Here is a 27,118-nt window from a genome sequence, read left to right on the forward strand (position 1 = left end):
TCCAACTTTATGGTTTTTATGTGTGAAACAGGGCAGCACATTATTTAAATAGCAAATTATCTGATATATTCTTGAGCTGTATTTTTGTGTATTTTATATTTTTTCCTGGTTGATAATGGTTGTTGTATAGTTTTATGTTTTTTTTTTTTTATCAAAATGGGAACGGGAAAGCAATTGTGAATATTATTTATTTTGTATTTAATTTTTTTTAATTAAGTATAGCTTAAATAATACGTAGCATCAAGCTAATTTAAGTGCAGAAAAGCGTCGTTCATAAGATGTAACGCTGATGCGTGTCACGTGACGGCGGCGTGTCTTCTCGAGTGAAGGGAAGCGGGCCCGTGTCACGTGACGGGGGAAATAGGGAGGCTCTTGTGTTTACATCGATGCGTTCAACAGCGGTTGCTGCAGACCGTCTACACATCAATGTTTTGCTTTCATTTCTCTGAAAACGAGCACAAACATCGGTACACACGGTAGTTACGACGCCGCCCGATCATAAGACTGCTGTGTGATAAAGAGAGCGCGCGTCTGCTGCAGCTGTGATCGGTTGTGTATTAGATTACTGGCGTCATGGACGAGCTCGCGGTGGAAGTGCGAGGAGCGAGTGGAGCTTTCTACAAGGTGGGCTTCAGATCTCGTCTTATATGCGTCCTGTACGCGCCTATAACTCGCCTGATGATGAAATTAATGTTTGTAAAATTGAATCCAGTCCGTCGTGAATGCAGATCTCAATGCACGATGTGCTGTAGGCCCACGAGGCCTCTTCGACGAACAGGCGTTAAAGATTAATCGCAATTATTCGATATCATGTATATTCTTAATACATATCAACTGTGTTGACACCCGAATCTGTCAGTGTGCCCGCTCGGTTCTGTCTGGATCTGTGTATGGTACACGGAGTTCTCCAATTATGGGCGATTGGTGTAATGTATTTCATTTTACATCATAATAACATCTGTATGGCTCTAGACATGACAATGTAAATGGTATTAAAATTAATGTATATGTTCCCCGAGTCAGAATGATTTAAAATGGCATTATCTATACTGTTTAGGACAATGAAGTTGTAATATATGTTATAGCAGTTTATAAATCAGCCATTTTTTTATGTTCATGGAAAACTTTAAAACAGTGCATTTTAAAATGCTAGTTTCCACACCTATCCACAATACAATCTTAAAATATTTAATTCAATTTATGCCCCCAAAGTTATGACCCACTCAAAATACTACTACTACTATATTAATCTATAGTATAATTTGCTTGTATTTGTGAACAGATAGAATATGTAAAAGGTTATAAAGCGGCCATTTTTCATGTTTATGGAAAACCAGGGAATATTAGGGTATTTTAAAATGCTCGTTTCCACACCCAAATGAAATTGAATGAAATTATTGCATTCAATAATGTTGTATTCTTTTTTTCAAGTTATGACCCACTCAAAATACTACTACTGCTGCTACTACTACTACTACTACTAATCTATGGTATACTTTGCTTGTATTTGTGGGCAGATAGAATATGTAAAAGGTTATAAATCAGCCATTTTCCATGTTCATGGAAAACCAGGGAATATCAATGAATTTTAAAATGCTTGTTTCCACACCTAAATTAAATTGAATGAAAATATTGTATTCAATGTATGTATTTTTTTCAAGTTATAACTGACTCAAAATACTACTAATAATAATAAAATACAAAGTATCATTTGCATGTATTTATGGACAGCTAGAATATGTAAAAGGTTATAAATCAGACATTTTCCATGTTTATGGAAAACCTGGGAATATCAAGGAATTTTACATTTATTAATTTAGCAGGCGCTTTTATGCAAAGTGACTTACAACTGAGGAATACAGGAAACAATCCGTCATGAAGACGGATATCATTTTATTATTAGAATTTTTTTTTTTTCAATTTATATATTTTTTTCTATTTATAATACATCCACTTAAAATGATGATAATAAAAAAACTAAAAATTATAATTGCCTTTTTATTTTATCATATTGTTTTTATGAACCGCTAGAAAAGTAATGTGAAAGTCAAGGAAATGTACTCAATGTTACAATGCTGTAGATATTATTCAGCTTGGACTTTTTTTGTCAAATATTTTTTTTTTATTCGAAGACAACTTTTAAAGTTTCTTTTTACGCCTACCTATACAAAGAAAAACATTCAAAGAATTGGAATGTATGATGAAGAAATGTTAACTACATTACCAAAATAATGCATTAGTCCATATGGTTTCCATCAAGATAACAGGTAAAAGAGTGCCAGACTTTGTCAAACTGCCCAAACGGTACCTAATTTGTTCCAAGTGTAAAGTAGAAATCAACTCTCCGAGACTGTGTTGTTTATAGATATCTGTGATTACCCCAAAAATGTCCAGATCAGTGTGTAATTACCTCATTATATCTTCCAGGCTTATATTAAGGATGTTCATGAGAGTACAGTCACAGTGTCTTTTGAGAACAAGTGAGTACCAGCTTCAGCACACAAATGCCTTGTGAGGTCAAAATAGTTTCATATTCAGATGTACAGTTTTGCATTGTCTTCAATATAAATGTTGTCATAAGTGAATATATAACACTCCCATAATGGGTTTCTAAATGTAATTTCTTTGCAGTTGGCAGCCAGAACGACAGATTTCTTTCCATGATGTCCGGTTTCCACCTCCAACCGGCTTTCAGAAAGAGATCAACGAGAGTGATGAAGTGGAGGTATGTGCTGATCGTTCAACATGGAAAACGTTATTTAAACCTTAAACAAATATCACACGCGTGCACTTGTTTGTGTATTTACCACATTTACCTGTCTCTTGCACAGGTTTACTCCAGGGCCAATGATAAGGAGCCCTGTGGATGGTGGCTAGCCAAAGTTCGCATGGTGAAAGGAGAGGTAAAGCAGTTTTGTATTCTTCTATAGAAGTAGAAAGATTTAATTTTAGTAGTTTATGTACAGGCAAGTAGTTTATGTATTGAAAAAAATGATAGTGAGCTACAGTAAGGGTTCTCGTGAATACTACAAACATGAATGAAGTTGTATTGTATTGTAACTGTTGTTGTTGCTCTCTCCTGCACTTAGTTTTATGTGATAGAATACGCAGCCTGTGATGCAACGCTAAATGAAATCGTCACATTAGAGAGGCTACGACCTGTGAACCCCAACAAAGCAGCATCAAAGAACACCTTTCTCAAAATCCGACTAGATGTTCCCGAAGACTTAAGACAGATGTAAGTTCAGGTCTTTTAAGTGGATTATTTGTTCGTCTTTAAACTGGGACGCCATCATACACATACAGTAGCTTAACTAATGTTTTGTTTGTTTGTTTTTGAATAGGTGTGCGAAAGACTCAGCACATAAAGACTTTAAAAAAGCGATTGGAGCCTTTAACGTCACTTATGACTCGGAAGAAAAGCAGTTGGTTATTTTGGTAATTTGGAATGCTTCAAATCCAATTGTTAATGCACGTCTGATTTGGACGTTTTCTTAAGTGGATCGTTTCCTTTCTCTTTCAGTCTGTTAATGAGGTCACAGCAAAGCGAATAGCCATGTTGAGCGACATGCACTTCAGGAGTCTGCGCACAAAGCTGACGCTGATAATGAGGAACGAAGAAGCAAACAGACAGCTGGAGGTACTGCCCTGGACTCCCTGATGTTTAGTGTCAGGTTCACCACACTCACACCAGTTAGCTAAGACCTTACTGATACTCCCAAACAATCATTTGTCAAGTCAAAAAGCTATTTTATGTCAAATACTTGTTGTTAGTGCAATCGTATTTTATTGCGGTAATATAACTGAATCAAGAAAGGCTGATAGTGTTATTATGAAATTGACTGGTTTATTTCTTACTGTAAGAAAGCCATGCAGCATATCCCTGGACACAAATGCATGGAGTGGCAGTAGAGACTATATTTAACAGGTGCAAACGTGCATTGCGTGCATATATGCACCGCTGTGATGGCCCATGCTCCTGCTTTGGCATAATATGATACTCTGTTGATATGCAGAACTATATTTACAGATGCATTGGCACCATATAGGTATTGTTTTAGCTCTTAAAATTAGGGGTGCTCCGATTGATCGGCAACCGATCTCGATCGTTCGATAATCGCTTTGGGATGATTGATCGGCGGTCTCCAAAAAGGCCGATCTCATGAACCGATCGCATGCTGACGACACATAAAACCCGCACCTGCCGTGAGAGCTAGGGCATGATATGCAGCGACACCCGTCTCATTCTCTTTCCAGCGCGGGTAAAATAATTATAATGCTGAAGGTGAGGTACAATTCATATTTCTATATTGGATAACTTACGCAGTCATTTGAAAACTTTCTTTGGGACGCAAGTTCACAAACAGCGCGCGTGAATCACCTCGTGTGCACGCTCTCTCTCTCCCTTTCAAAATGCTCAAATGGATTCACATCAGCGTGTCGCATGTGCACTAAAATCGAGCTGCACAGTTGACACCGGATTTGCCACTTTGCACAATCGAGGCAGTGTCGCATCGTCACTAAAGTTTATCATTTGCATTTATTTTTAAGTCTTGCCATTGTTCAAACCGCTCAGCACTCGCGCGCACGGTCTGGAGAGACATACACACACACACACACACACACACACACACACACACACACATAGGCCATCTCACAAAAAGCTTGCGAGTACAAATTGCGCTGAAATGGTCAGATACACACAAATGTATACTAAATTACCGTCGTGACTCGCGAGTGAACGTTTGTGCAACTGCATGTAACCATATCCGTGTTCGCTCTTAAAGTGACAGCTGTCGAATAAACTGCTGCTGTCTCTGAGTTTCTCTTTGTCTTGTGTTGTTTGATGAACCTTTATGACACTCACTGCTCTTGAATGACTAACTTTTGCAACCTTAAGTGTAAGGATTAATCTAATTTAATTTATTCAGGGAAGACCAATATTAATTTACATTTGATTTCTTATTAAATGTCTTTAGTATTTCTTACCTCAATACTAATGTTAGACCTACCTGAAAAATTGTTTTTAAAAACAAAAATGCACTGCATGATCAAATATTTAGGTGAGATAATTATATACATTTATTATATACATTTATTTGGGAAAGATGGCCTACAGTAGCCTTAAGTTATCTAATTTTCTAAAATAAACACTTGGTGGTTCTTCAAGATCTTGACTCAGTTAATTTAGAGTTAGTTTAATTTCTACAAATGGTGAAAACTCTGCAAGATTATAGATAAAAGATTGCCATTCCCCTGCCATTCTGTGATCGGCAGTGATCGGCAATCAGCCGATCATGATCTTGGTAATCGGTGATCGGCCCCAAAAATGCTGATCGGAGCATCTCTACTTATGTGTTTGCGATGAAATCATGTTTAAAAAATGTTGTGGTCAAATAATACGCACTTGGGGTGAAAATGCAGTTGATAAAATGTGGTCAAATGTAACAACGATCACATTAAATAAGAATTTTTGGCATACCATAAAAATAACAATTAGGCTATCGATCTCAAATTGGGGGGGTTGGTGATTGGCACAAATATCGATTTCGATCTTGATTCAGTATCAATTCATATGTATAGACTACTGTACATATAAGGAAAAATAAGTTTGCCTTTTTAGCACTTTTAGCACCTTTTAAACTTTTATATTAGCTTGCATTCATTAATATTCACTTGTGTGTGCTTAATATAAGTATCAGTAAAAATATTAGGATGCAAGTTAACTTTTTAAAATTTCACATTTAAAGAAATCTAGTGTATGATCATGTCTAAATATTTATTTAAATGCAAAACCTAAAAATAAGTAAGCAGTTATGATCTGCGATACTTTGAGCAACCAGACTAGACACGTGTATATTTATTAAAGAGCCATTCAGGCACCTAGTAGGTAATGGCATTACAAATTATTATTTTTCCAGCCACAAAATGACTCTAATTTGCCTCTTTGCATTGGCATTCTCTATTTTAACCTTAATTACTACACTAATTGTAATATAAATAATACAAAATATTTTAAGTGGTCATTAACGGACCATAATTATTGCACAAATAGTATTTAGTACCAAAATATATCCTCAAAATATTATTTTTTAAAAACAAAATATACATTTTTATTTAATTGAAAAATAGTTAAGGTGTATGGTCACATTTGACCACCAATGAGTATGTGTGTGACCAATTAGTAAGGAATACCTGAGGGCTAAATACAAGAAAAACATTAACATTAATGTTAACAATGTTGCATCTCCATCACTCTCCATAATAAAATGATACTCTAAACATGGTTGACGTAATAATCAATGCACACTATGCTGTAATGTTTACCAAAAGTTGCTGCAAATACCTGTATAGTGAAGCTGTTGTGTATCCGCTTAAGCCATTCAAATGCATTGACAGCGCTGGTTTGTTTAGAACTATTGAGAGCTCTGTGAACTACGTGACTGTGCTCGCTGCCGGGAGATGAGAGCATGTGGCAACTCTGTATTTCAACGCCTCTGGCTTTAACTGCCACATTTGCGGCAAAATGCTATTTATTGTTTGAATTTCGTATGAAATTTTAAATACTTTCATATCGAGAGAGAGAGAGAGGGAGAGAGGGAGGGAGGGAGGGAGGGAGGGAGAGCAGGGAAAGGAAATTAACGAATACGCTGCGTGTTTTAAATAGCGTGAATAAGGATATGCAATATGTGGCGGCCAGTGTTGATTCTGTGGCGCACCGCCACAAATTGGTCTGTGTGGTAAACACTGGTATGTTGTGGATACATTACAACTTACTGAAACGTATCATATGTTGTGTAATGGCTCAATCAGTGATTCAACGGTGGACAAACGTCAATAAAACTTGTATTGTAAAAAGCTTGTAAACAACGTCACGTAGCATTACATTTACCTCAGAAGTCATTCGGAGTCCACAGCTGGTTAGTTCACTAGAGAAATGAACTTTTTCACTAAATATATGCACTATATTAGCCTATACATTAATTAAATTCTACATTAATTAAATTCTACTAACCTGTTAGTGATGCCTTGATTATTTAATGTATGTTTAAATGAATCATGAAAATTACAGCATCTGTGTATAAATGATTATATTTCAACAACAAATTGGGTAATAGATTTAGAAGTTATGTGAAGTTTAAATGTTTGCATACAATGTGTTATCACGATACTAAAGTCACGATACGATAAGTATCACGATATGGATCAATTTGGAATTTAAATTTCTTTTGAGCAGAGTTTAGTAACAGTTCATACCTGTTTATTGAATAACCAGTGTTATAACAGTAGTGATAACTGAAAAACGATTTAGTTTTTGTCATTAAAAAAACAATGAGTTAAATGAAATAAATAAATTGTCACAAAAAAGCCAAGAATGGCTCTTCCTTTTGCTTTTAAAATCTCTGCCTCAATAACTGAAATGACAATTATAGTAGGGCTGTGTATAGACTAGGGATGCCACAATTCTCAATATAATATTGAACCGTTCGGTACGGCATTCACGGTTCAATACGCACTTGTGAATTGCGGTTTTCTCGGTTTTGCATTTAATTAATTATTTTTCTACAAATTCTATAATTTGCCTCCATCCCAATATACTGAACAACGCAACATACACATCACACGTTAGTGGTAGAGTTATACTCACGGAACACTATAGTTATTCATAATCACATAAGTTCATTATTTGCATGCGTTTTAAAGCCTTGCCGGCTTCATTCGCGTGCGCGGTTTAAACATGCGCTTTTCCGAGCGCGTGCACTAAACGCCTGTCAAACACGTGATTACAGGACTAAATAGTCGTCTTGCAGGACTAAATAGTCGTCTTACTGCGCTAATATTGTCAAATACACACAAGGTTAACATAAACACAATCGGTTATGTCTAAAGTGAAAGTAAAATTGCGTATATTAGATGCACGCAGGTTTTAAATTGACAACAGTGCAGTAGTGAACACGCGGTCCTTAAAGGGACAGTTCACCTTTACACACTCTAATATTGTTTCATCCCTGTATTAATTTCTCTATGACAGAATTTTCATTTTTAAATTAACTATCCCTTTAATGTTAATACAACAACAAAAGACAAAGAGAAAATCACTCACTGCTCTTGACTGAATAACTAATACAGTAGCTAAGAATCAGTGTATATTTTATAGTGAAGTCTATGTAGTGTTTTATTTTTACATTCATTCATTCAATTTCATACTTTAATGCTGCTGGAATACATGTTTTTTTTTTTAAGTAAAGTTTTAAGTTTAAGGTAGGTTTATCAATTCTTTTAAGTAAAATAAAGAAAGAGTATTGCAATAATAAATAGTCTTTTTTTCTCCTTAACCCCTTGCTGTTCCTGTCGCCTAAGTATAGAATAACAAAAAATGTATGTGACAAGCCATCAGAACCGAACCGAACCGAAAACCGTGGTTAAAAACCGAGGTATGTATTGAACCGTGGACTAACTGTATTGTTGCATCCCTAGTATAGACACAAATTTCTCAATTCGATTCGATTTAGATTCACAAGCTTGCAATTCGATTAGATTTTGGTTTGATTCAATATCGGGTATTTTCTCAAGGAAAACAAATCTCTTAACAAATGCTGTTAACTATGGTAGTCAGTTGTAGCCTACTATTATATTGTAGCTAAAAACGAACTGATTTGTACAAACACTTAAATGGTTTGAAATGTCTTAAAAAATTATCTCTTTGAATTTCTTTTTCATCATTGACTTGTTTTATTGAATACATTTTTGATGTCTGCTTTATTAATGCACTTATTTCTTTGCACAAGTATATTTGTTTTGGAGAAGGTTTGGAGAATGCTATCAAATGTGTGGCTAAACAGTGCTGGATTTTTTTTTATGGTACAAGTGTAGCTGGACTGCTGAGGGCTTTTGAACTCGCTGTTAAGTTTCATACAGAAAGCACGTGTGTGTATCAGGCAGCGCAGCAATTTCACACCTGCAAATGTGCTCAAAATCTAATGCTGTAGGCACATCCTTGCATATCCTCTTTAAAAGCCACAACTGAACATGCAGGTCATTTTTTAGCCATAACATTTAAATGGCTTATGTTTTTAAAAATTAACCACTTTTAAAACACATGCCATCATGGTTTTCCAAGTACAACATTCGCTTAAGAAAATGGGTTGACCCTTTGTCATAAAGTTAATTTCTGCATCAATATGAACCCAGAGGCTACCAACAAAGGTTCCAAGCATTGGTAAGACTCAAACCTGCATTTTTGTCCCCCCTCCAGAGCTCTCGACAACTGGCCTCAAGGTTCCATGAGCAGTTTGTGGTACGTGATGACCTGATGGGATTGGCCATAGGCACCCATGGGGCGAATATCCAGCAAGCCCGAAAGATTCCTGGGGTCACAACCATAGATCTGGATGAAGAGACCTGCACATTTCACATCTATGGAGAGGTAACTGCTTTATTGGGGACTTTCTTGTGTAGGTAAAGACAATTAAACATGATGGCTATTAGAATATGTGAGCCCAAAAAAATATCTGAGGCGTCTTGATGTAAGGCTGTACGATTAATCGAAAAATAACCGAAACCGACATTCAGAACCTCTAACCGACGTATTTTTCCCATGTCGGTTATTTCGGTTTTCACGTGACTCCGCCCCGTCAGTCACGTCAAGTGCAGTTTGCAGGCACACAGAGAGATGCAGGAGCAGTTATCTGTGTTTATAGATGCCCAGAATCACTATAGTAACTGCATGTTTTACACAGTTTATATTCAGGTCAGTTAATCGCTGTTCTTATAGCCTATACGCGCTACCACCGACACACACACACACACACACACACACACACACACACACACACACACACACACACAAACAGACGGCGCGCGCCATGAAGCCAGATCGCTTTCACTTTCGTGCTCATAAAGTTTGTCAAGTAAATGCGTTTAAAGGCTTGCCAGTTTCAACATTTAAATCGATTGTGCTCTATTCAAAAACAACAATACGTATCCGTTCAGTGCTCAGCTTCTTTCTGTGACACAGAGCCGAGCCGTGTCGCGTCTCTGACAACGCGCGCGCAAAGAGCAGCGCAGAAACGCAGTGTCAACACTGTCCTGTGACTAAAGTAAAGTCACTAAAGTAGCTTAGAAACTCAACCGTTATAGCATATATTTTAATACCCTTTGAAGTAAGTACAAACCACAGCTTCATAATGAATAGAGACGGAATGAGTAATTCACACACACAATCACTCTCTCATTAATGCATTCAAATAAATGTAATGTAGGCCTACTGTGTTCATTTATCTGTATCTGATGTACAACAAACAGAAATCTGCCCCATAGACAATAACTGCTGAAAGAGAACCGTTTCCTTCAAGTGTTTTAAAATCACAAAGAAATGCACTTTTTCATTAGAAAAAAAAAATCCACCTTTTTAATAGTAGAAAATATTTACAGTACAAATCTTATCAGGAACTTACTCAAAAACCTTACGAGGGCAAAAAAAAGAGCAAAATAATCGTTCATTAATCGTAATCGAGGTAAAATGTTCAATTAATCTAGGTGTTTATTTTTGGTCAAATCGTTACAGCCCTATCTTGATGGCAGTGTTAATTTTGACAGCAAATTTCGATTTAGTTTTAGTCAGTCTTTTGACTAAAATTACATTTAGTTTGTCATATTTTTGTCATCTGAGTTGTTTTAGATTTAGTCTAGTTTTAGTCTACTAAATATATAATAAGATTTATTAGATTTAGTCGACTAAAATCTAATGGGTTTAGTTAAATTGTAATGCATTAAGAATTTCTCTAAAATGTTCTAATCTATTACTCCCGTAGAACACCTCTATTAACCTGTTAATATGAATTATATTAAAGTTTGAACATGCAATACAGACACAGATTTAGCTGATATGACACATTTTTACGTAATAAAAATACCTCTTTATTTTTCTTAAAATTAAATAATAATGGTCGTCTTTTCAATGAATGATGTATGCAGACTTTATAACAACTTTCATACATCGTTGTATGCTTTCATTTATTCTTTCAAGCAGACATTTATTTGTATAAATTAAATATAATTACCCTTATTAAAGCAATTAAAGAACAGTGAATGATTTATCTTTTTCTTTTGTTTTTTTAATTAATATTAAAGGATTAGTTCACTTCAAAGATGTTCATGTGTTTCTTCTTCAGTTGAAAAGAAATGAAGTTTTTTGAGGAAAACATTCCAGGTTTTTTCTGCCCATCATAGACTTCCATGACAACCAAAACGTTGAAGGTCCAAATCAATGCAGTTTCAAAGTAATTTGAAAGGCTTCAGAGGCTCTGCACGATCCCAGAAAAAGAATAGGGTCTTATCAAGCCAAACCATCGATCATAAAAAAAAAAAAATTGTATGTACTTTTTAACCTAAATTGCTCATCTTGACTAGCACCAGTGATTACGTAATCACGTCGGAATGGTCACGCGTATGCAGAGCACATGCAAAGACCAATACAAACATCCTTTAGCAAAAAAAGGTAAAACAACGATGTTGGACGATTTTGAAGTTGAAGATGGAGTGTTTTTGGTTAAGGGTGTTTGTAAATATTCTTCGCATGTTCGCTTAGGGCGGTACTTCCGCCTACGTCTAGCGTGACCTTTCCAACGTGATTGTTTACGTGAATACTCTCTGCATCAAGCGCATGCCAACTTATGTCCCGCCGGGCAGATCAGCCTATTACAATTCGAATGTGTGCGTCTACCTCACAGGACATCAGTTCTGACTGATCTCTTCCCAAATTGTCCCTCCGTAACTTTTTCATGTCAACGAAAATGTCAATAGATTTTTGTCAGTTTTTCTTATTCAAAACTGTTTTTTATTTAGTTGTCTCGTTTTCGTCTGTGAAAAAATGTTGATGAAAACAATGAGACAAATTATTCGTCAACTAAATTAACAGTGCTTGATGGGTCTTTGTGATGGATTTTGTTTCAATTCCAGGACCAGGAAGCTGTACGGAAGGCCAGAAGCTACCTGGAGTTTTCTGAGGATGTTATCAAAGTTCCTAGGAATTTAGTCGGTGAGGACAAATGAAATGAACAACATTTGCCTTCACGGACTGGACCTTCTGTCCTGCACCATGATGGTTAATGTGATCATTAAATTATTTTCTACCTCGTCCTGCAGGAAAAGTCATTGGCAAGAGTGGGAAGCTGATTCAAGAGGTTGTGGATAAATCGGGAGTTGTCAGAGTTCGAGTGGAACCTGAAAATGACAAAAAGCCTGCTCCATTAGAGGAGGTCAGTGAGTGGGTGGCTGAACACACTCGTTGTTGTATTTATGGGTGGCAGAAGTGATGATGCTGAGAAAATGCATTAATTCAAAGTAATTTGTGAAGACTATTAAAGCAGACTAATAAATTTTAGCAATACATATTTTAGAGAATATTGCAATGCCATCTACAATGTAATCTAGCGTGCGCGTGTGTGTGTGTGTATTTATGCATGTATGTATGTATTTGTATGTGTATGTGTGTGTATATATATGTGTATACAGTATATATGTATATATATATATATATATATATATATATATATATACAGTGAGGAAATATTTAGCAAGTTCTCCCACTTAGAAATCATGGAGGGGTCTGAAATTGTCATCGTAGGTGCATGTCCACTGTGAGAGACATAATCAAAAAAAAAAAAATCCAGAAATCACAATGTATGATTTTTTAAAACTATTTATTTGTATGATACAGCTGCAAATAAGTTTTTGAACACCTGTCTATCAGCTAGAATTCTGACCCTCAAAGACCTGTTAGTCTGCCTTTAAAATATCCACCTCCACTCCATTTATTATCCTAAATTAGATGCACCTGTTTGAGGTTGTTAGCTGCATAAAGACACCTGTCCACCCCATAAAATCAGTAAGAATCCAACTACTAACATGGCCAAGACCAAAGAGCTGTCCAAAGACACTAGAGACAAAATTGTACACCTCCACAAGGCTGGAAAGGGCTACGGGGAAATTGCCAAGCAGCTTGGTGAAAAAAGGTCCACTGTTGGAGCAATCATTAGAAAATGGAAGAAGCTAAACATGACTGTCAATCTCCCTCAGACTGGGGCTCCATGGAAGATCTCACCTCGCGGCGTCTCAATGATCCTAAGAAAGGTGAGAAATCAGCCCAGAACTACACGGGAGGAGCTGGTCCATGACCTGAAAAGAGCTGGGACCACCGTTTCCAAGGTTACTGTTGGTAATACACTAAGACGTCATGGTTTGAAATCATGCATGGCACGGAAGGTTCCCCTGCTTAAACCAGCACATGTCCAGGCCCGTCTTAAGTTTGCCAATGACCATTTGGATGATCCAGAGGAGTCATGGGAGAAACTCATGTGGTAAAATGAGACCAAAATAGAACTTTTTGGTCATAATTCCACTAAACGTGTTTGGAGGAAGAAGAATGATGAGTACCATCCCAAGAACACCATCCCTACTGTGAAGCATGGGGGTGGTAGCATCATGCTTTGGGGGTGTTTTTCTGCACAGGGGCCAGGGCGACTGCACTGTATTAAGGAGAGGATGACCATGTATTGTGAGATTTTGGGTAACAACCTCCTTCCCTCAGTTAGAGCATTGAAGATGGGTCGAGGCTGGGTCTTCCAACATGACAATGACCCGAAGCACACAGCCAGGATAACCAAGGAGTGGCTCTGTAAGAAGCATATCAAGGTTCTGGCGTGGCCTAGCCAGTCTCCAGACCTAAACCCAATAGAGAATCTTTGGAGGGAGCTCAAACTCCGTGTTTCTCAGCGACAGGCCAGAAACCTGACTGATCTAGAGAAGATCTGTGTGGAGGAGTGGGCCAAAATCCCTCCTGCAGTGTGTGCAAACCTGGTGAAAAACTACACGAAACGTTTGACCTCTGTAATTGCAAACAAAGGCTGCTGTACCAAATATTAACATTGATTTTCTCAGGTGATCAAATACTTATTTGCAGCTGTATCATACAAATAAATAGTTAAAAAATCATACATTGTGATTTCTGGATTTTTTATTTTATTTTTTAGATTGTCTCTCACAGTGGACATGCACCTACGATGACAATTTCAGACCCCTCAATGATTTCTAAGTGGGAGAACTTGCAAAATAGCTGGGTGTTCAAATACTTATTTCCCTCACTATATATATATATATATTATTTATTTATTAGAGGTGCTCCGATCGATCAGCCGCAGATCGGTAAGGGCTGATAGTCACATTCTGTGACTCGATCGATAGTCACTAAATTTGCCCAATCTCCCCAACCGTTCACAATATGATTAGGTAAAAACGTAAAAAGATGCCATCGACATGCATGTAAACAGTATACAGATGAGGCTTTTTTGCGCCACGTTCTGCTTTGTAACTTTGTAAATCGCACATCTTTATTTAGAGCAGGTTGTCTCGATTCAAACAAGCTCACACACAACATATGATGCTTAGATCTGGAGAAAATCCTCACGGAGTGACATGACATGCTGCTTGGCTAAAGCTATAGGACTTCTGGGATTCGATCGTGCGTGATCATAATGCAGTTTTTCCCAATGTCATTTGAAAATCAATGGAAACTGGATCTCGGTTATGGTGGGTAGGGAAGATGTGTCGAGAGCAATCGGACAGTCTCTTAAAGCTGGAGCGCACTTGGATTGCATCGATCGCTCAGATTGACAGGTCTTGATTTACCATCCGCCATAGAATAGGAGCGCATAGCTGAAACAGCGCTGGAAGATCAACACTCATCAACCAGGATCTTATTACTTGTTACTTGATATAATTATAAATATTTGTATGTTTTGTGGCGTTTAAACATGTAAGAAGTTCTTATGTTCATTTAAACACTTAGATCATTTGTTTGGAAAGTTTTTGAACATTTGATAGAAAGGCTACCATGGTGCCATAACTTTTGATTGCTTCGAGATATCAACACAAAATTTGATGCAGTTGACATGATTGTGAACAAGCCCAAACTTGATTTTATGACCTGTCTTTTATCAGGCAGGAGTTATTGATCAGGCATAACAGTATGACCACTGACAGGAAAAATGAATAGCACTGATTATCTCTTCATTGTGGCACCTGTTAGTGGGTGGGATATATTAGGCAGCAAGTCAACATTTTGTCCTTAAAGTTGATGTGTTAGAAGCAGGAAAAATGGGCTAGACAACTGGGTCAGAGCATCTCTAAAATTGCAGCTCTTGTAGGGTGTTCCCGGTCTGCAGTGGTCAGTATCTATCAAAAGTGGTCAGAGGAAGGAACAGTGGTGACCCGGCGACAGGGTCATGGGCGGCCAAGGCTCATTGATGCACGTTGGGAGTGAAGGCTGACCCTGTGTGGTCCAATCAAACAGACGAGCTTCTGTAGCTCAAATTGCTCAAGAAGTTAGTGCTGGTTCTGAAAGGTGTCAGAATACACAGTGCATCGCAGTTTGTTGCGTATGGGGCTGCATAGCCACAGGGTGCCCATGCTGATCCCTGTCCACCTCCGAAAGCACCAACAGTGGCATCAGAACTGGACTACAGAGCAATGGAAGATCTGATCTAATGAAACACGTTTTCTTTTACATCACATGGATGGCCGGGTCCGTGTGCGTCACTTACCTGGGGAACACATGGCACCAGGATGCATTATGGGGCGGAGGCAGTGTGATTCTTTGGGCAATATCCTGCTGGGAAACCTTGGGTCCTGCTATTCATGTGGATGTTATTTTGACACGTACCACCTACATAAGCATTGTTGCAGACCATGTACACTCTTTCATGGAAACGGTATTCCCTGGTGCTCTTTCAGCAGGATAATGTGCCCTGCCACTAAGCAAAAATGGTTCAGGAATGGTTTGAGGAGCTCAACAACGAGTTTGAAGTGTTAAATGGCCTGCAAATTCCCCAGATCTCAATCCAATCGAGCATCTGTGGGATGTGCTGAACAAACAAGTCCGATCCATGGATGCCCAACCTCGCAACTTACAGGACTTAAAGGACCTGCAGCTAACATCTTGGTGCCAGATACCACAGCACACCTTCAGGGGTCTAGTGGAGTCCATCCCTTGACGGGTCAGGGCTGTTTTGGCAGCAAAAGGGGGACCAACACAATAATAGGTCATAATGTTATGCCTGATCGGTGTATAAAGTTAAATGAAGCTAAATAAATAAATAATTTGCATCCCTTTTTCTGGGGTTTTCCACAGTGTTGTAACATAAGAACCTCCAAACATGATCAAAATCTATTTTCCTCGAAATAGATCAACTTTTTAGATGTTTTCTATCAAATGAGACCATGTATTTGATGATACCTTGTGTTTTTGTCGAGTTATAAGCCATTTCTTTTAAGTATTTGAAATCCACTTGAAATCACGTGAAATCATTCAAAAGGCTTGCATATCACTTATAAAGCTTGAATGATCGGGATTGGCTGATCATGATGACAAATTGGATTACGACTGTCTTTTGCATCCATAATTGGCTGCAAAAATCCTGATCGGAGCATCCCTAAACTCCTAAATCGACTATGAATTTATCCAATATGGAATTTATCATTTATGTTGACAAAATTATCATCCATGCTGACAAATTGTCATTAATGCTGACAAATTATCATTCATACTGACTTCGCATACTTGAATTGCAACTGCAGGGAATGGTGCCGTTTGTGTTTGTTGGGACAAAGGAAAGCATTTCAAATGCACGTATTCTGCTGGACTACCATCTGAATTATCTAAAGGTAAGAACCACTTTTTAGGTTACTATTGATCATACTTGGAGTTATTGAATAAAATAAATCTTAAACCCTGAGGATTAAACTTTGGTGTATAACTCTCTATTTAGACTCCTGTCTAATAAAAAATTTTCGTGTGGCGGTTAATAAAATGATAAAAAAAAGTTACAATGAAGAATTAACTAGACCATGGGCTGCATCCACAAACATTTTTAAGAATACAATTCTTAAAAAAACTGCTATTTTCTTATTTTCTAACTTAAGAAGTATACAAATATTGTATTCCCAAAAAAACATTTATGAAATTTTTTTTTTTTAAAGCCTTTTTTTAGCCTTTTTTTTTGTTCTTTAGACAAAACTTAAGAGGAATTTGAATTCCTGAAAATAATTTGCTTTAAAATCATCATAAATATCCTTAAACTTGGTAAGATGTTTAATGAATTTATTGGTGAGCGCAAATTAATGCACCATCATGAGACAGGCTATTAAAAATAACTTATTAAAATGCGATTTCTGAAAAACAGTTGATATTTGAAATCAACCCAAACAAACACGCCCCTCCCTTCATTGCTTCGCCTCCAAAATGCGTAAACATGCAATGGAAGAGCGGATGTCTATTTATTAGGACTGAAGTGAAGATGACGAACGAATGACAAGGACAATGACAAAAAAATAAAAATACAGTACACGAGTATACATTGATTGTTAGCCAGCAGCTCCAGACAAACAATGACACTCAAAACTGTGCTGTATAGCTGACATTACAACAACAGCATATCTTGGTTCTGTAAAACACATCCAAACCAATGTTACTCACATATGGAGCAGAAACACGCAACCTCTGCGTCCATTTTCAAGCCTTCCTGCTTCGGTCTCTCCAGCGCTGGAAAGCTTTTCTAATTTGAATGCGGGTCCTAAAGCTCTTGCCTGATTGTAACCCTTCTTTTTCCAGTGATATTCCTCTGACATTTTCTCTTTTGTAATGTCTCTCAGCCATCTCTCTTTCTACAGTCTTTCTTCAAATCTCCAACTTGTTCACTCTCTCTCCTCCCCCATCATGTGTGGACACGCCCCCTACTGCTACAAGTGTGTTGTGGTGCTCGGTCTGATCCACTTTCAACAGCGTTTCTCAGAAATCGTTTACTGCACCTTTATTTAAAAAAACGCAATGTTGAGTACTAAGCCAATCGCAAAGAAAATACTGTGCGATCGTGTGATTTTTATTACGGTAACCTGCATGCAGCTCAAAACAGCCTTTGAGATGTTTTTAATTGAGTTAATCAATACGTTTTCAGCAAGAACTGCCATACAATCAGACACAGTAAAAGACTCATTTTCTTAAAGGGGTGGTTGATTAATTATTTCACTTTTTTTACTTTAGTTAGTGTGTAATGTTGCTGTTTGGGCATAAACAACATCTGCAAAGTTACGACGCTCAAAGTTCAAATCAAAGGGAGATATTTTCTTTTAAATAAATAGCTTTTTAAGGACCACAACAAACGGCTGGTAGGGACTACACAAGCTTCCTCCCGGGTTAGTGACATCACTAACCCTGAAATTTACATAAACCCCGCCCCCGGTAACACATAACAAAGGGGGTGAGATTATCATGACAGAATATGCTAATCAATGACTTGAAGTTAACTCCACATGAGCTACATAAATTCATCAACTAACCATTTAGAAACGCCCTGTTGCATTCTTCATGTTGTCACTTCTCCTTGAGTCTCTCCATCGTTGTCCGACTCCGGTTTGAACACAAAAGGCTGAACAGTTTCATTGCCTGCCTGCATGAGGTTTTCAGAGCTGCTAACTGGAGTTCTTGAAGCTCCGCCCCATGAGCAGCAGTTAATTTGCATTTAAAGGGACACACAAAAACGGCACGTTTTTGCTCATGCTCAAATTTTGACAATTTTAATCTGTGGGGTATTTTGAGCTAAACTTTCACATACACACTCTGGGGACATCAGAGACTTCTTTTACATCTTGTAAAAAGGGGCAATCCATCACCCCTTTAAGAATATTTTCGAGAACCTTTTCAAGAATTGCACTTCTTAGAATTTACTTTAAAGGAACACTCCACTTTTTTTTGAAAATAGGCTCATTTTACAAGTCCCCTAGAGTTAAATAGTTGAGTTTTACCGTTTTTGAATCCATTCAGCCGATCTTTGTATCTGGCGGTAGCACTTTTAGCATAGCTTAGCATACATCATTGATTCTAATCAGTCCATTAGCATCTCATTCAAAAAATGACCAAAGACACTTTCAATATTTTTCCTATTTAAAACTTGACTCTTCTACAGTTACATCGTGTGCTAAGACAAACTGAAAATGAAAAGTTGCGATTTTCTACACCTATATGGCTAGGAACTACTTTCTCATTCCTGCGTAATAGTCGCGGATCTTCACGGCCGTACCATGGCTGCAGCGGCGCAATGATTCGTTGGTATTCTGTGAAACATGGTGGTAGTATACACCTTCGACTTACTATCACAGCCCTTTACAACACACAGAACCATGGCTAATCACACAGGTAAATCCACAACACAATTTGTCGGCTGCAAGCCTGAAACTTTCTCTGCAACTACACAAACTTAGTGCCCGTCACATTGAAAGTTACCTAGCTGGGGGCTACTTTCAGGCGCTGTAATATCATTGCGCTGCTGCAGCCATGGTACTGCCGCGATGATCCGCGACTATTACGCAGGAATGAAAAAGTAGTTCCTAGCCTTATCGGTGTAGAAAATCGCAACTTTTCATTTTCAGTTGGTCTTAGCACACAATGTAACTGTAGAAGAGTCAAGTTTTAAATAGGAAAAATATTGAAAGTGTCTTTGGTCATTTTTTGAATGAGATGCTAATGGACTGATCAGAATCAATGATGTATGCTAAGCTATGCTAAAAGTGCTACCGCCAGATACAAAGATCGGCTGAATGGATTCAAAAACGGTAAAACTCAGCTATTTAACTCTAGGAGACTTGTAAAATGAGCCTATTTTCAAAAAAAGTGGAGTGTTCCTTTAAGACATTTATTAACATTTAATAAGAATATTTTCCTTAATATGTCCCCAGAATATCATAGACACCCGATGGTTGCTTTTTGCCCTCAGCATTTGTTGTTTGTACTAGTTCTGCTCAAATAAGCGTCACATTTTCTTTAGAAAATATAAATGTATAGTTATCCTTCTCATTGAGCAGATTTTTCTCACAGAGCACATTATTACTCATTACAAAGCAGAAATTGTTGATAAGTGACATGCTTAATACCCCGAAGAGAATCATGTGATGTTTACTACTCTTATTTAGCCTCTTTGTACTTGTGTGACGGTGCGTTGGTCATATTTGTTTGGTCTTGTTCAGGAGGTGGATCAGCTGCGAATGGAGAGGCTGCAGATCGATGAACAGCTCCGACAGATCGGTGGAGGACCCAGAGCTCTGCCGGGACGACCTGAGAAAGAAAAACCCTTCAATGCTGATAATGGAATGGGACCCTCACGGGGTGGCGGCAAACCCTTCGGTCGTGGAGGTAGAGGGAGACGGGGCCCAACACTGGCCTCCGGTATAACCAGCCTCAAATAATAAAAGTAGAGCTTTAGATATGGAAATTGGTGGCCGGCTTAGATTAAGCCAGGATTAGGCCTTTTAAAACAACATTACTTGTGTGCATCTTGAGACAAAACGGTGGCACTGGCACATTTTAAGATATATCAGTGCAAGTTGCTTTCAGTTAAAACGGCTCCATAATGCATTTTAGTCTAGGAGTAGCTTAAGCCTTTTCTGAGAAACCGGGCATTTAAATGAAAGAAAATCGTGTTTATGTAATAGTATTACTTTCTGTAACATAGAAGCCATTGGTTTGATATGTAAGCATCAGTCATCCAAACATAGTGCTAATTATCTGATTATCAGTTTCTTGATTATGGACTGTATTTGTCCCAGGCACCAACTCTGAGGCCTCTAATGCATCTGAGACCGAATCCGACCACAGAGATGAGCTCAGCGACTGGTCCCTGGCCCCCACAGATGAGGAGTCCATGGGTTACCCTAAAAGGGCCCCCGATGGACGCAAAAGGGGTGGGGGGCCCCGAGGTCGTGGAGGGAGAGGAGGAAGAGGAGGAGGAGGATACAAAAGTCAGTTTTTAGAGCTGTTACCTCTCTGAATGTGCCTTTAAAGGGATAGTTCACCCAAATATGAAAATTAGCCCATGATTTACTCACCCTCAAGCCCTCTTAGGTGTATAGGACATTCTTCTTTCAGACGAATATAATGAGTTGTATTAAAATATGTTGTGGCTAATCTGAGCATTATAAGTGCATCCATCCATTATAAAAGTAATCCACACAGCTCTGGGTTATGGGTTTGTGTAAGAAAAATATCCATATTTAACATGTTATAAAGTGAAATATCTAGCTTTCGATGGACTGCCTTTCATATTCAACTTTCAAAAAAAGCATAACTGGTGCGATGTATGACGTCGGGTGTAACTTAAGCATTTTGAACTGCGTGAGGTGTTACCTGTTCTTCATAAATTGAATACGGAAGGCGTTGTGTTACTTCATATAAAGTTCTAAATATGGATATTTTTCTTACACAAACCCATCGATTCACTTCAGAAGGCCTTTATTAACCCCCTGGAGCCGTGTGGATTACTTTAATAATGGATGGATGCACTTCTTTGGGCTTCAAAATTTGGGCTGCCATTATAAACTTGAATTAGCCAGGGCATTTTTGAATATAACTCTGATTTTATTCTCCTGAAAGAAGAATGTCATATACAGCTAGGATGGCTTGAGGGTGAGTAAATCATGGGCTAATTTTCATTTTTGGGTGAACTATCCCTTTAAAATGTCTTATACAGTATTTATATTAAAAATCGTCAAAAATACTTGATTGTAAATCTGATATCAAGATTTTATCAATTAAAAAGTATAAATTAACTACGTTTAATCAGCTTTTGCATACATTTTCTACATTAACAACTTTGTTTTGCTTTTTATTTTATTTATTTATGAATTACATTTTTTGTAATAGTCTTTTGTTTTTGTCTTGAATCAGCTGAAGACATGCACTGGAACGAGTCCCGCTCCCGTAGTTCCAGAGACTCAAAGCTGAGACCCCAGGAAGACTCATTGCAGGTCTGAATTAACATATGATCACTTATTTCAATATTTATTCACTATAATGATAGCAGATTACACAAGTTTAAAGTAACCCTATTATGCTATTTTAAAGTTTCTTAATTTAGTTTTGGAGGTCTCCAGCAACATGTTTACATGCATCATTTTCTCATAATATACATTGCACATACGAGTACTAACGTGAATGACTGATGTAACATTAAATATTGCCAAACAAATCTTTCTCCATCCTTTATCTTTACTCAAAGTAGTAAGAATGACAGACACTGATAATACTATATACATTAATAGACACAGTTGTATGTAATACTGCAGCCCACAGCTGATTTACAGTATTTAGTAGTATTTCAGTAAGTAATAATGTGAGTTAGCCGGTTAGCCAGAGACCTACACAATTTGAAACACAATAAACACATTGTAGAGCACAGCGTCTTCTCGACCTGATACTATCCAGTATCCACAGGAATCAGCTGCAGTGTTTGAGGTGGTTCAAGGTTTCTGCGGTGTCTGCGCGATCAATAAGTGGACGGGCAATATGCTAATGTTTCGTCTTGACATCACAACAAAACTGCTTGCGATTTGTTTGAAAAAACTATTAATTGAATTGAATCAGAGTCTACTCTTACTTTTGAGAGACAATAACTTTATATACGGTGCACTTATAGATTTAAAACTTTGCAGGATGTTTTCATTCACTTAGAACTGTTACACACTACATAAAAAGTAATTTTCAAAAATCCATAATAGGGGCATTTTAAATGCAATATTTACAATATACACACCATGTACTTTTTTTTTTTATTCTTTTTTTTATGCTTAAAGGCTGTTGGCAGTTGATGCCAAAATTTTCAAATATTTGCCTATTAGATTATCAATATTTGCAATATACATTGTGTTGATTTTGTTTATTTAAAAAAAAAAAGAAGTTCCAATACAAGTGAAATTATAAGATTTTTTAAAAAAGTATTTAAAAAAAGTATACTGTATATGCTATTAAACACCCTACTTTATTTAAAAGGTTAAAATATTCCTATGAATTTGCAAATTGAACAAATTTTAGTATTTAATATTTCTCAATTTAACATTACTTTAGGTTTTAACTACCGTTTCAAAGTTTAGGGTTGGTCAAGATCTGGAAAAGCTCCTGAATGGGCACGTATCCTGATTGTATTTTCAAATACAGTAAAATAGTAATATTTTGAAATTACAATTTACAATAACTTTTATATATTTGAAACAAATGTAATCCTGTGATGCAAAGCAGATTTTTTTCAGCATCATTACTCCAGTCTTCAGTGTCACATGATCCTTCAGAAATCCTTATAATATGATGATTTGCTGCTCAAGAAACTTTTATTATTATTATCTATGTTGAAAACAGTTGTGCCACTTAATACTTTGTAGAAACAGTGATACTTTTTGTCAGGATTCTTTGATGAATAGAAAGTTCAAAGAAACATTTTACAAATTTTTACTCTAATTTTTGACCAATTTAATGCATCCTTAATGAAAAAAAAAAAACTAAACATTTACTGACCCCAAACCACGTGGTTATTAAACCATAATAACAAATACACAAGTAACATGTAATGGAAGTTTTTGAGGTATTATTAGCGTTCAAATTAGAAAGCAAAACCGAAAATGTATAAAATTTATTAAAAAGAAGAAAGCTTAACCCTGCATATTCAAATGCTTAATGTGCTCGACTCAAGCTTTCATCTTGTCCAATCTGTTCGTTTGTCAGATCCGCATCGACAGCAATAACGAGAGGAGCGTCCACACCAGCCGAGGCTCTCAAGCTCTGGCAGGAGACAGTGGAGGAAACCGGCAGAGACCAATAAAGGAGCGAGGGATGAAGAAAGAGAAGCAGGATGTCCCAGACAGCCAAGCCGTTGTGAACGGCGTTTCGTAGAGAATAAAGTTGCCCCCTTCCCCTCTTTCTCCCACTCAGCTCCACCAATCCAGATGCTTCTTCATTAGAGACACATTAGGCCAAAGAGAACCAGGTCAGTAGGGCTGTCGAAAGACATGACATAAAGCACACTTTGTAATTGTTAGTGGGGGTAAAAAGACGAGGTCTCTTGGTGTATGGTGTGTTGAATTGGGTAGCCTTCATGGATTAGAGAGACCGGTCTCTAGATCACAACTGAAGCTACAGATTTTCTAATTGACTTTCTAAATAACTACCTATGAAACTTAAAGAAGCTGTGGATTAAATGTCTCTCCAAAATGGAATCTTCAAAAAAAAAAAAAAAGAAAAAAAAAAGTTTTCCAAGCAATTGGTTTTTAAAGTTTTTGTTTTCCACAATGTCCAAAAAAGGGAAAGAAACACATTGGAGGATGAACTCAAGCGCTCGGGGCACAAGTTTATGCCACATCTCAAGGCATACATTGTTTTTACGCGCTTTGGTGTCCGTGGTCACTCGAGCCCATTCTGATGTGAGATCTTATCCACATCGTTAGCAAAAAAAACAAAAAAAAAAAAAACAACGAAAATAACAAACAAAAAAAAATGGCAAACCATGTACAAAAAAATGCTCCTGTCTGGATCTGTGCCTTTAACTAATGTGGATAGTATCATAATTTGGATGTTTAAATCAGGGAAGAAGACGTGAACAACACCTGTCTGAGCAACGTGTGTGTTGAAATCTCAGCCGACAACTTAAAAAAAAGAGGTGTTTTTTTTTTTTCTGTGCTGCATGTAATTCATGAACATTTTGTATGTCTGAAAAGCAGGATTCTATCAAGTCGGCCGAATTATTCTATTTTGCCATAGCTGAATTGTGAGTAGTAAAGGTATTAACCTAACTAACCTAGTCAACTGTGGAAGTCATAAATTGTAACCGACCACCCAGAGACGAATATCAACGCTAATTCAGTGCGAGTTTTGACATTTAGCATATCTGTGCGTTTTATTTTTTAATAGAGGTAGTAGCAAAGCAGGTTCCTTTAAATAAATGTCTTTTGATTTTTCTCTTGTTTGACCTCCCATCATGAATTCTCTCATAAAACAGGGTGGAAATGCTCTTTTTCTGTTTTTCCGTTCATGCTGGCCACAGTAAACTGCCATCGTTCCTGCTGTATTTGTCAGCATCAGGTGTGAAGCACTTATATCAGCTCTCTGTAACATTGTCTTTTGTCCTAACAATGGCTCATCATAGACTGAAAATGTTGAACTGTGGGGTTGCATTCTGTATATTATGTCATCCGTTAAGAGATTGTTGCTGTTCTTTTTAGATTGAACTTTAAATGTGCACTTATCATGTTTGTGTTACTCTGCAAGTACTTTATAATCTATAAACCTATAATAAACTAGAATGTGATAAGACTTCCTCGGCAGGTGAATCACATGTATGCTGTCAACATAACTAAACTGAAGTTTAGATCTCTTCGCTAATTTTGAGTCTACTGTACTTTTGCAGCTGAATTCGCTTCGAGAGGGATAACGAAGGGAGGGGTGTTAACTTTGATATGAAAACCGTCTGTCTTATCCGATTAGTGCTTGTGCATTAAACTTTAGTTTACATTTTTAAGACGCGATGCTGTTCTTAACCCACGACTCTTTCGAAACCTACTGTGACGGTAACCATGGTAGTCTTTTCCGCTTTCCTTTCGACTGTACAGCAAGAAAACCGGTCGTTATCCTCTTTGCTCTTTTTCTCTACGTTTCGATTTCTCTTTATGCTCCTGTGCTCTCGCTAGTCACCTTGGCAAATTTACCAGCTCTACCTGTTAAGCTTATACACAAGTGATTTGCCTGTGAAAACGAATGGAAAGGTTAAGGCTTCGGAGACGTCAGAGGAAACTGTGACTGGCCGAGGATTGCGGGTTGGGAAAGACAAACCACTCTCTCGAATCGAGGCGGCCCCTCTCGTGTGGCTCTTAAATTTAGCCTTTACTTCGGAATAAGGTGTTAAATGGTTTACTCGCAGTATTTTTTAAAACCTGCACGTCCACGGCGGGCAGTAAACCGGCAAGATGCCGCCGTTCACTGCAGTCTGTTCCAAAAAAAAAAAAAAAAAAAAAAAAGAATGTTCCGAATCTTTGAAGTGTTGCCAAACAGACTGTTTTCTAGTTATTTATTTTTTGGAATGTATATGAAAATGACAAATTGTAAAACCATCTCTTGCACACACGTCATAGGCTATTGTGATTTTGAAAAAGAGCTGAAAAGAAAAACAAACATACAAACGGGGAAAAAAAAAAACAACAAAAAAAAAAACCATGAAATACTGTAGATAATGATCTGAGGTAGACTGACCTTGTATGTTACTGCACTTTGGGTAATAATTTCTTTGTACATAATAGCAGAACAGACTGGGTTTTATGTTGACATTGTTTGGTTATAGTGCAATATATTTTGTATGCAAGCAGTTTCAATAAATAAAGGTTGATCTTCCTCTGCAATCTGAAGTGTTTTTATTCCTCGCAGGGAATTGGACGTTTTACATTCCGTATGTCGTGATAAATCTGCGCATCATTAAAGGCGACGGCAGATTTAATTAGTCCTCAGTGCTCGGCTCATTTGTAGCTGTTGATTTCTTTGTTTTACCACTTGGTGGCGCTCTGGCACAGGCTGTGCCGAGTTCAGCCCGGTCCTGCACGACAATGGCACAATGCTGGCTCAGAGTGAATGCAGGTGATTCGGGACACTTTTGACATTGAGATGTTTTACCTGAATTCACCCTGTATGTGGCGGCTGCATTAACTACTGTTTGTCTTTTGTATAGCAATTACTATGAATTATTTCAAAAGGAAAATCACGTCAGGTAAGATCATTGTGCTTTTGACTGCATTCAGAAGGTGTGTGTGTGTGTACACTACTGTTCAAACGTTTGAGGTTGTTAAGATGAAGCCTTTTTGAAAGAAGTCTCTCCAAGGCTGCATTTATTTGATCAAATGTTATTACAATTGTATTACATATTACAATCAAAATTACTTTTCTATTTGATTATATTGTAAAATGTGATTTTTATTCCTGTGACCAAAGCAGAATTTTCAGCATCATTACTCCAGTCTTCAGTGTCACATGATCCTTCAGAAATCATTCTAGTATGATGATTTGATGATCAAGAAACATTTCTTATCAATTTGAAAACATGTTTACTGCTTGTAGCAACTCGTAATGTAATAACTGCACATTATGAAATGAGTATTACATTAGTATAATGTAATCATTTTTTTCAAAACGTAACGAAATCTTGAGACCATAATGTAATATTTTTTTACATTATGAGAAATGCATTACATTATAAACTCACCA

General features: G+C 37.3%; 1 protein-coding gene across 2 annotated transcripts; it reads left to right on the forward strand.

Moving 5' to 3' along the window:
- Positions 1-302: 302 nt before the first annotated feature.
- fmr1 (fragile X messenger ribonucleoprotein 1) lies at positions 303-26,045 on the forward strand. 2 transcript variants are annotated; one of them, XM_079839774.1, is made up of 15 exons: positions 303-624; positions 2,428-2,480; positions 2,632-2,725; positions 2,832-2,903; positions 3,090-3,238; positions 3,345-3,438; positions 3,524-3,640; positions 9,257-9,427; positions 11,962-12,040; positions 12,148-12,260; positions 16,636-16,722; positions 20,077-20,275; positions 20,656-20,847; positions 21,773-21,852; positions 23,600-26,045. In XM_079839774.1, the coding sequence occupies exons 1-15, from the start codon at positions 574-576 to the stop codon at positions 23,765-23,767; spliced, it is 1,719 nt and encodes a 572-aa protein (XP_079695900.1). In that variant the 5' UTR covers positions 303-573; the 3' UTR covers positions 23,768-26,045. The 2 variants fall into 2 exon arrangements, with proteins under 2 accessions (XP_079695900.1, XP_079695901.1); XM_079839775.1 differs by lacking the exon at positions 16,636-16,722 and having other exon boundaries at positions 322-624.
- The last annotated feature ends 1,073 nt before the right edge of the window (positions 26,046-27,118 follow it).

This window comes from Gobio gobio (assembly GCF_949357685.1).
Source record: "Gobio gobio genome assembly, chromosome: 16".
NCBI lineage: Eukaryota > Metazoa > Chordata > Actinopteri > Cypriniformes > Gobionidae > Gobio > Gobio gobio.

What these genes read in the sequence shown, in the direction of transcription:
- fmr1 (XM_079839774.1), top strand. Translation starts at nt 574, where the DNA reads ATGGACGAGCTCGCGGTGGAAGTGCGAGGAGCGAGTGGAGCTTTCTAC. An exon ending in CGAGTGGAGCTTTCTACAAG is followed by an intron (nt 625 to 2,427) that starts GTGGGCTTCAGA and finishes TATATCTTCCAG; the next exon opens with GCTTATATTAAGGATGTTCA. An exon ending in ACCATCTGAATTATCTAAAG is followed by an intron (nt 16,723 to 20,076) that starts GTAAGAACCACT and finishes GGTCTTGTTCAG; the next exon opens with GAGGTGGATCAGCTGCGAAT.